The 10,179-nt window shown below is 36.6% G+C and overlaps 2 protein-coding genes across 2 annotated transcripts; both read left to right on the forward strand.

Moving 5' to 3' along the window:
• Positions 362 to 4,056, forward strand: LOC109950416 (probable cyclic nucleotide-gated ion channel 10). The gene is made up of 3 exons (XM_020569035.1): positions 362 to 433; positions 3,526 to 3,910; positions 4,036 to 4,056. Exons 1-3 carry the CDS (start codon positions 399 to 401, stop codon positions 4,054 to 4,056), a joined length of 441 nt encoding a protein of 146 aa, XP_020424624.1. The 5' UTR covers positions 362 to 398.
• Positions 4,190 to 8,049, forward strand: LOC18769178 (cyclic nucleotide-gated ion channel 1). The gene is made up of 4 exons (XM_020569107.1): positions 4,190 to 4,350; positions 4,569 to 4,882; positions 6,219 to 6,333; positions 6,953 to 8,049. Exons 3-4 carry the CDS (start codon positions 6,295 to 6,297, stop codon positions 7,466 to 7,468), a joined length of 555 nt encoding a protein of 184 aa, XP_020424696.1. The 5' UTR covers positions 4,190 to 4,350; positions 4,569 to 4,882; positions 6,219 to 6,294; the 3' UTR covers positions 7,469 to 8,049.

A 10,179-nucleotide genomic window follows, 5' to 3' on the forward strand; every position in this document is an offset into this window, starting at 1 on the left:
CGAAAATCGTTTCGATATCCAATTGTGTCATACAAAATCAACGAACACGGTGCTTCAAGAAAGTACTAAAATTTCAATAATTCAATTGAGTGGTCAAATGATATCGGATTCAAGTGATTTTTTGTAGAAATGATCTTTAAACGAGTATCTGCAAAATAGATAGTTTGGATTAGTGAAATACAATATGTAGTGGGCCCTACAAGAGTGCCCCTCAAATAAGCTAATATGAAGAATTCCTCAATGAAAGCTCTATATATATATATTAAATAGTATACACATATATTCATATTCACACACACATATATATAGATATATATATATATATATATACTGGTATTTTAACAAGCTTCTTGGAGATCGTAGTTCATAGGATATCGTATCATCAATAAGCTTGAGTTATGGCGGACTCCAATGATGACTCAACAGCCATAAGGTTAGCTAGTCTCTTTTTTTTTCCCTGATTGAAATTTTAGTTTCTTTCTCTAACTCTCAGAACGTTTTCCTTTTTTCTTTCCTAAAACTTTTCTATATATACACACACATATATTATGCTTGGGAGATGAACTTGTAAACTCCAACTCAAGTACTTTACTTGAGTTAAGTTATATAGGAAACACAGGTTATCAGTTACCCCCTCGTATGACTAGAGGGATTCTTAGAGAACAGTATGACCATGACCCTAAAACAAAAGTTAAATACCCTATTGCTAATCATATGTCCGTACATAGGCTGTCTCCGTCATGTGCATCATTTGTATGTCAACTATCCACTGTATCTATTCCAAGTAATGCGCAGGAAGCTCTGAAAGATCCCAAGTGGACTCAAGCGATGAATGATGCAATGGAGGCCCTACAGAAGAATTCTACTTGGGAGATGACTGTCCTTCCTAAAGGGAAGAGAACAGTGGGTTGTAGATGGATATATACAATAAAGTTCAAGGCAGATAGAACCATTGAACGATACAAAGCAAGACTGGTGGCGAAAGGTTACACTCAGACTTATGGGATTGACTATGAGGAGACTTTTGCCCCTGTAGCCAACAATTTGGGTTTTTCTTTCTCTGGTAGCAAACCTAGACTGGCCATTTGTCACATCCCGGGATCAGCTCCACCGTAACACGATATTGTCTGCTTTAGGCCCCCTTCTCCACCCTCACAGTTTGTTTCTGGGAACTCACAAGCAACTTCCCAATGGGTCACCCAACCTGGGATTGCTCTAGCCCCAACTCGCTTAACTTCGGAGTTCCCATGACTCCGAAGCCAGTGAGCTCCCAAAAGACCTCGTGGTAGATGAAGGTGGGTATATACATATAAGGCATATCACCCCCTCTCTGTTGGTCGATGTGGGATGTTACACCATTACACCAGTTTGAGGTCAAAAATGCATTCCTGCATGGAAACCTAGAAGAAGAAGTCTATATGGATTCCCCTTTAGGATGCAAGATGGGGCCTAATATGGGCAACATGGTGTGTAAATTGAGAAAGTCTCTTTATGGATTGAAGCAATCACCCAGAGCATGGTTTGGAAAGTTCAGCAAATCAATGAAGGATTTCGGATGCAAGCAAAGTAACTTATATCATACTCTTTTCTTGAAACATAAGAAAGGTAAAGTCACTGCCCTGATTGTATATGTTGATGACATGGTAGTTACCTGGAATGACCTAGAGGAAAAGGCAGCATTAGAACACCACTTGGCAAGTGAGTTTCAAATGAAAGATCTTGGTGCTCTGAAGTATTTCTTAGGCATCGAAATGGCTCGTTCAAAACAATGAATATTTCTATCACAACGAAAATATATCTTTGACATTTTTACTAACACTAGAATGTTAGCCAGCAAACTAACAGATACGTCAATGGAGTTGAATCATCAGCTTGGTGAATATCCTGATCAGATACCCACCAACAAAGAAAGATAGACATGGTCATCTAGATGTTGAGGGTCACACTGATGCAGACTAGACATGCTCTGTTATTGACATGCAATCTACATCTGGATACTTTACCTTTGTGGGATGCAATCTAGTATCGTGGCGAAGTAATAAAAAAGAAAGTAGTGTTAAGATCAAGTGCTGAAGTAGAATATCGAGGTATGGCACACAGAGTATGTGAGCTACTCTTGATAAGGAATTTGTTGGGGGAATTGGAGTTCTAACCCAAACATGCCATGCAACTGAATTGTGACAACAAAGCCGCAATAGACATTGCACATAATTCAATGCAACATGATAGAACCAAGCATGTTGAAGTTGACAGACATTTCATCAAGGAGAAACTCGAGGCAAAGATCATTGACATATCATTTGTTAAATCCGAAGATCAACTTGCAGATGTCCCCACCAAAGCAGTCACAGGCAGAGTATTTCATAGCATTTGATTATGCAACTATTTGATTATGCAAGATTATAGGCTCATAATTACATTCCTAGAATAGTTTCCTAGGCTCTGTCTATATAACCTTCCTATTGTTATACATCAATATATGAATGAAAGAGAATTCTCACCAAATCTGATACAATGAAACTGAAGAAAAACAAATTTATAGATAAGTAAAAGCAAAATAAATTACAAGTAAGAATGTAAGCTTGGTAAGGTGAAGCACGTCAAAGACACTATCCTAAAGCCTTTGTAGCCTCTTTACGTGCAGACAATGATGGTCTACAAGACTCCAAGATACGACCCCTTGTACACAAATTCAAGATCCGCTATGAGCACGTTCATAGACCGATATAGGTATTCAAGTCACGGAGCCATAGCCAAAAAATACTAATATTAAGTAGAGAATATATATAAAAGTAGAAAAGGAGAGAATCAAATTGTGGTATGTGATATTCTGATGGTGTATCAAATGTAAAGGAGGAGTGACTTTTTATAGGCATCCAAAAAAATATAACATTCAACACATTAAACTAGAAAATTAAGACATTCAATATATAAATAATACCTGAAAATATGTATAACCCCCACAATAAATAAAATAAAACAACTAAAATAATTAAATAAATAAAAACGGTTAAAATTTTAAATCATTTTTAAAATTCCAACACAAGGAACTCTAAAAAACACCAATCATGATGACAAAGTTTCAACAATGTGATTTTGACACTTATCACATTTCAATAACATTGACAAAGTTTCAAAAAAAACAAAATAAAGAATATTAAAATAATTTGACACGTGTCAAAACTAAAGGAACTCCTCCTCAATCTTGTGGAGCCAAACTTTTTCCTTAGTGATTTAGGTTCTGTTAGTTTTTTTTTTTTTTTTTTTTCGTTTTAAAGTTACAAGTACAAAGAATCAGGGGTTTATTGTACATAGAATGTCCTTTGGGTCGCCAGTTAGTCGTCGTGGTATTCACGATTTCATTATAACAAGTCACAAATATTGTAAAGCCCTAAGATTAGTTAGTCATTTTTTGTCTTCTGATTTAAAGGCTAGTTCCTTTCTCTAATTCTCAGAACATTTTCCATTTTTCTTCTAAAGAAAAACTTGTATCTAAATGCTTGTTTGTTTGTGTGTCTTGTTTAGTGTTGATCATGATGAAGCTGGAGCGCACAGATCAAGTGGACAATGGCCAACAACAGAGGAGATTCTTGGTCCACATGATGAGCAGCCAGCAACGACTTTCCTCCGAAAGTGGGATATAGTATTTACGATATCATGTGTATTTGCTGTCTTCCTTGATCCTTTTTACCCTTACATTACTGTCCTAGATGAGGACCGTACGTGCTACCATTTGGACCCATACTTGTTGTGGCCATTTTTTGGCTTACGATCCGCCCTAGATCTCTTTTATTTTTGGGACACCATTTCTGGGCAAGAACCATTTGAGAAATCATTTAAGGCAAGAAACATCCAATTTCTAAGGCAATTTGTTTCAGCTCGTGGTGTTCGTGTTCTTCCCATTCCACAGGTAATCAACATAAGCCTTCTATTCTGTCAATTTCATTCATTTTGCTTTTCAACTATTTGTTTTAGTGTTAACACACACGCATGCATGGTATAGCTGCAGCTAATAGCATTCTGGTATAACTGCAGCTGCAAATTAATCACCAATAGACCCAGATGTTATCCACTAAATGTAACATATATGTGAAATACAACAGATCATTATTTTAATTTATTTAATTTACTTTTTATAACATCAGATTTAATTTGGCTTAAACCATCGTATAATGTTTCCTGGTATCAATATTAAATGGTCAACTATATGAGTTTCTTCTTCCGGCCCAATATATACTACGGATTCATCACACATACAAGCGTCTCAAGTGGTGTGCTAACATAGAAACTAAAATAGGAAGATCGCTTAATGCTATATTGGATTTTCTTCCCTTTATCCTTGCTGCTCATGTAAGTTTCAATCTTATCTCTCATATATATATATATATTTCAGCTTACTTTAATTTAGTTCTAGCACAAAAATTTCCTTAAGTAAACTTGCATAATATTATCAATGTCTGGATGTGTTTGAATGGATATATCAAACCAAAAAAACACGAGGGGCTTCTAACTCGATGTGTTCAATTATTCCTCTTCTCCATTATTACTTTTACTTTGTATAACTTCAGCTATACGGAGCCTTGTGGTACCGTCTTTCTCTTCAACGAGAGGTAGATTGTTGGCGGCATGCCTGTCACGATAAAAGGGTGGGATGTGATCTCGCTCAAACAGCTTATGGTTTCTACTGTGGTGTCAACATTACCTCCTACAAATCGCGTCTCAATATCACGCATATAAAGGCATCATGCCCTATAAATCCACCAGATCCAACTATCTTCGATTTTGGTATATATCTCTACGCTCTTCAGTCTAACACGATCAGGTCAACGTCTATTCCACGAAACATCCTTCAATGTTTCTGGTGGGGATTGCGCAATCTGAGGTATCATAACTGTTTGATGTTAATTAACTAAATTTCTAATATAAATTCATTAGATAGGTCAGTAAATCTAATATGCAATATACATGTAATCCAACGTCTGATATTAGAAATCGTTAACTAATTCTAAACATAAAATTCTTAATAGAGTATTTCACTTTATCTATATAAGATCCCACAGCTAATTAATGCTTATCATAAACAAATTTAAATGGTTGTATTATGTCATTGGGTCAATTAAATGACGTTTCGAAAAGAACTTCTTTCGAAACTTCTTCATTCAACATTAGACAGAGAAATATTATAAAATCCTAACTGCTAAGAGAGAGAGAGAGAGAGCTTTAGATCTTAGGGGGTTTTTCCTTCGATCTTCGTTGTTCTTCGGTTTTTGGTGGACTTACATCGATTTACTCTTCTCTGGGGTAGTATTGGTTGTGCCTCATCTTGTGAGGCCACTTTTTGAGGTGTTGCAGCTTGGTCACGGTAGATTGACGGTTTTCTTGTGTGTTAAGGCCCTGGAGTTACTAGGTGGCACTCTCTATGTCATGTCCTGAATGAAGATTAGCGGCGATTGATTTTCCTTTTGCCATCGTTGTATTAGTTAATTTTTTTTTCTTTACTTTGTTTAATAAATTCCAGAAACTCTATCAGTTTTGTGTTTTTTTCTCTTATGATTCCAGAAACTTAGTTGAGTTTGCTGGGTGTCCTTAGTCTATTTAGGAGAGTCATGACCGTTAGAGGCTAGTTTTTGTCCTTAATGTCATTGGACTAGATTCAAGGAAATTATGACAGTTGACAGGGGTTATAGAAAAGTTACTTTGTAGAGTGATTCTCTCCAGATAGTTTCAGCTTAGGTCATTGGAGAGGTTTTACCCATGTCTGCCATATTATTATTGGAATGACTCCCTTTACTGTCTGTATCCTTTTATACTATTATTCTTATTGATTTAATAAAATTCTAATCACCTTCTATAAATAAATAAAAAGAAATTTAAATGACATTTCTTTGTTGAAGAAAGAACTAAGTTCAAATCTTTTTTATTTGTTGGATAAAGAACTAAGTTCAAATCTGGTGAAGGAAATATAAAGTGCACTAAAGTTACTACTTCAATTTAGACACCGGGGAGATTCTCTAATTAGTACTAATTAAGGATTGGTTACATATTTTTAATCTCGGCCATTGGATTGCATTCATTAGATGTGTTGATAGATTTAATATGCTATATATGCAATCCAACTGTCAAGATTAGAAATATGTAAACAATTCTTAACATAAAATACTTATTGAAGAATTTGCCTAGACATTAGTATCTAATATATTGCCTTTTTTAATTTGCAGTTCTTTAGGTTCAAACCTCCAGACTAGTCTCTATTGGGGGGAAATCGTTTTTACGATTTTCGTATCTATAAGTGGCATGGTGCTATTTTTATTATATCTCAATAAAAGGATACAGGTTTGTGTGATCAGCCTTTATGGATAGTCTTATTCTATTGAGGGATTTCTCAAATAATTTTATTTGAGGGAGACCCTTTAGAGTCCTTTATGAAATTTTTTCAAAGATCTAAACAATTTATTTTTCACATCTTCATTCCGACTGGTTATGGAATTAACGACATGCAGATGTCACAACAAAGGTCAAGTCAGCTTAAATTGAGACAGAAGATGCAGATGATGAATCTAGATATAGATTTATGGTTGTATAAAAACAGCCTTTATGATAAGAATTTGAAGATGGTCATCATGAAAAACTTACACCAAAAACTTGAAGAAAACAAAGAAGTTAATGCGGAGAATATTCTCTCTCTTTTTCCTATTATACACCAAAGACATATTATGCGGCTTCTCAGCTTGAATTTACTAAAAAAAGTAGGTACTTAATTTGTCTACCAAATTATGGAATATATATATTACAAGATTTTGAAGTAAAGAAAAAAGTATGTACATGTTTATGGGATTTTTCATCATAACATAACATGCATGCGTTCGTATTCCTATCTAGTATAAATTTATATCCCTTGCTAGATTAATTTATTCTCTTTGTTTTTTTCTTGAATAAAATTTATATTATATAGGTCCCAATGCTGGAAAATATGAATGAAAACGTGTTGAAAGCAATCTGTGAGCATCTTAAGTTGGTGAGGTATAGCGAAGACAAGTATATTTTTCGAGAGGGTGAACCACTTGATAAGATGCTCTTCATCAGCCAAGGTACGGCATGGTCATACCCAACCAATGCAAGTGGTTCCTCAGCGATCAAGTGTCTTGTGAAAGGTGACTTCTACGGAGAAGAGCTTCTAAATTGGGCATCAAAATTGAGCTCTTTTTCTGAATTTCCCAAGTCAACCAGAGTTGTCAAGGCCCATACGAAAGTTGAAGCATTTGCCATCAGAGCCAACAACTTGAACATTGTTGTCTCCACATTTTGGTGGCATTTTAGCAAGAAGCTTGATCACATAGAGGACTCTCAGTTGGAGAAGTGGCAAAGTTTGGCAGCTTCTTCCATGCAAGCAAAATGGCGCCGCCGCATGCAAGGCAGAGCTATGGGCGTACCTGGGAAAAAAAACATTAGCCTAAAAAGTATCTTATGACGACGTCTGGCAGCTTGTAGTATACAAGCAAAATGGCGCCGTCGTCATGCAAGGCCTGTCTAGGACTAAGAATTGGATGCTACGGTGTTTACTCTCTCGTGCCCATCTCTTTCCTCATCTAAGAATTGGCTTCGGATTACTTCTCTTGTTTGTCATGTTTCGTAATGATATTTGTAATATTGTCCAATTACTAAATATAAGTAAATGCCATTCTCTTGTCAAAAGCACTAGCTTCTGGTCACAATTTAATTAATCATGTGTTAATTATGTGATACCTTGATTTTTATCATTCATCAACCTAAATGGTTTAAAGTGGCTCTGAATATTAAAAAAGTGCCACATTAATTGGATCTAAAACATTGAGAAAATGCTGAGATGGGATTAGCCAAATTAGCTAGCTCGGATGTGCTCTTCACTCTACACCAAAGTTCGAATCCCCCCTCTACATAGTTAGGGTTAGTTTAATGTCAATTATAGCTTGTATAAATAAATTTTATATTTAAAAAAAAAAAAATAGTTAGATGCCTTTACTATTACCCCTCTCGAATTTTGTTAAGTTCACCTTCTACAGGGTTTACCAAATTGCCAATAGTAGTTTAGAGAAATTAAAAGGAAGGCCTACCTGAAAACAGAAAAAACACTTTAATTTGTAACCGTGACAGTTCGATTTTTTGCGACTGTGTTTCAGTATTGGCTGCGGTTTTTGTGCCGACCTTTAGCGCCAAATAAACCGTTGCTAGGCGTGGGAAAACAGAGCTATAGCAACTGGTGCTGATACCATCGCTAAAAATAAGCGCACTTTCGAAATCTTATTCCCTCTTTGGAAACTAAACTATAATTTCAGAAGTCACATCTCGAAATCTTATTCCTGCATGCATATTACAGGAAAACATAACCAAGTCTAGCACAAGTCATTACTTGGAGACAATTCAAATGCCCAATCTGTCAACACAGCGGGCAGGATGGAAAAAAAATTCCTCAAGCTGCCCCCTATAAAGGCAACTCTTTTCCTCTATTTGACATTCTAGCAAACTTTTGTATGCTAATCATTCCTCAATGCTTCCCTGTAAATTTGAAATGGTCCCTAAGCGTGCAAAAGCTGAAGCTGGAATATGCCATGCAACACAGGGGATGTTCAGAGGGCACCGTCAGCCATTTATATGATCTGCAATGCATCCATCCAGCCGCTGTACCTAAACTTGACAGCAATATTAGATAGAAACAAAAACGTTCTTTCTAACTTCCATCCAAGTAGAAATAGAACCATTGAAAAATTGGACATAAATAATGTGATGTGAGGTGAATATCAGATGTTCTAATTTCCAAATCAGGAAAATGGCTCTACAAAATACAGAACCGGAGAGAGAGGGAGTGAGAGAGGAATCGGACTATGAGAACCATGAAGGATTAAACGAACATGTCAAAAGCATCCAATAAAAATTTCAAACCTTTCAACAACATGTACAAGAAGTAGGAAAATTCTGTGGTGCCTCAGCTGTACCGGTACAGCCAGCTATCCAACGGTTGAGGTTCCATGTTAAAAAAGGATGGCTGAGATTCAATGACCTAATGACCTCTTCAGCCATTGTGATTCAGCATGTGAGTGGCATGTGAGGAAAGAGAAAGGCAGGTTTGGAGGAGAAGAAGACGCGACCAGTCCGCTCCATTCTGGTTTCCCAAATCGAACACAACATAGGGAACTAGAGGACTCTGTGAGACCCCATTTCTGTCTACCTCTGTGAATACTGAGTTTTCGGAGCAGTAGAGACTCGGGCTTTAGCCCTTTCATCTGAAGTGAAGGGGGGCTTACAGAAGTCACAGCACCAGAGGAAACTGTACATGAAGTCGATCCAATCCGTAGCGCCTCCAGGAGCTCTTCTCTGTGCTTGCCCAAATTCAATCCTTAGCAACTCCTGTCTGTGCTTGGGCAAAACGCATCTGCAAGAAGGTAATGGTAATAGAATTGAGGTCCTCAACTCTTCTCTCTAGTTGCCCGAAACTGAAATGCAGATACCAAATTGATGGTGGGTCCAACCTCCATGATGAAATGGTCACCAAATTGGAGGGATTTAAGTAATTTAGTATGGGCTGTTGGCATTGTGTGATATATAATTAAAATTTTGCAGGGGAATGGATTTGTAATAATAATGTGGTTGTAAAGATTTTGAAGATCCTTGGCTGTTAACGACGAAATTTGAGGTGGTGGCAAAAGGAAGTGAAAGGAGGAGGCTTTGAAAGTATGGAAACATCAAGTAAGATGTCAAAGAACCCTATTTTCTGGTTTAGGACTTGAATGTATTTTGGGTATTGAGTTTATGCAATTGCATGTTTTTAGTTGCGAAACAGTTATACGTGGTCAATTATTGACCTTAGTATGTGCAATAGCATGACATTATTCATTTGAGTTTTTTTTTTAAGAGAAAGTATGTTAGCACATAGAGTATAATGTAATTTCAGTTTGAAATTATGTTTCTCAGGCATGGAGAGGTCTGGTAAGATGGACAGGGGTGGAGAGACATCAAAGGGTGGTTATAGTGATTCAGGGTATTTGGATGGTTGTGAAAGGTCAAGTCACAGGGCACCGGCAACAGAGAGTGGGCATATGTCGGTCGAACATATGGTTAGTGAAAGTAGTGATGATAATGGTGTTGACATTATTGCACCGAGGAAAGAAGATGTTATGGGGAAAGAGTTAAAACGATAAAATTAGC

The sequence above is a fragment of the Prunus persica genome, chromosome G7, assembly GCF_000346465.2.
Source record: "Prunus persica cultivar Lovell chromosome G7, Prunus_persica_NCBIv2, whole genome shotgun sequence".
NCBI lineage: Eukaryota > Viridiplantae > Streptophyta > Magnoliopsida > Rosales > Rosaceae > Prunus > Prunus persica.

Excerpts from the sequence above, each read along its gene's own strand:
- LOC109950416 (XM_020569035.1), top strand. The coding sequence starts at position 399 with ATGGCGGACTCCAATGATGACTCAACAGCCATAAG. Across the intron at positions 434-3,525 it reads GATGACTCAACAGCCATAAG|TGTTGATCATGATGAAGCTG; the intron begins GTTAGCTAGTCT and ends TGTCTTGTTTAG. Across the intron at positions 3,911-4,035 it reads GTGTTCTTCCCATTCCACAG|CTGCAAATTAATCACCAATA; the intron begins GTAATCAACATA and ends GTATAACTGCAG.
- LOC18769178 (XM_020569107.1), top strand. The coding sequence starts at position 6,295 with ATGGTGCTATTTTTATTATATCTCAATAAAAGGATACAG. Across the intron at positions 6,334-6,952 it reads ATCTCAATAAAAGGATACAG|GTCCCAATGCTGGAAAATAT; the intron begins GTTTGTGTGATC and ends TATATTATATAG.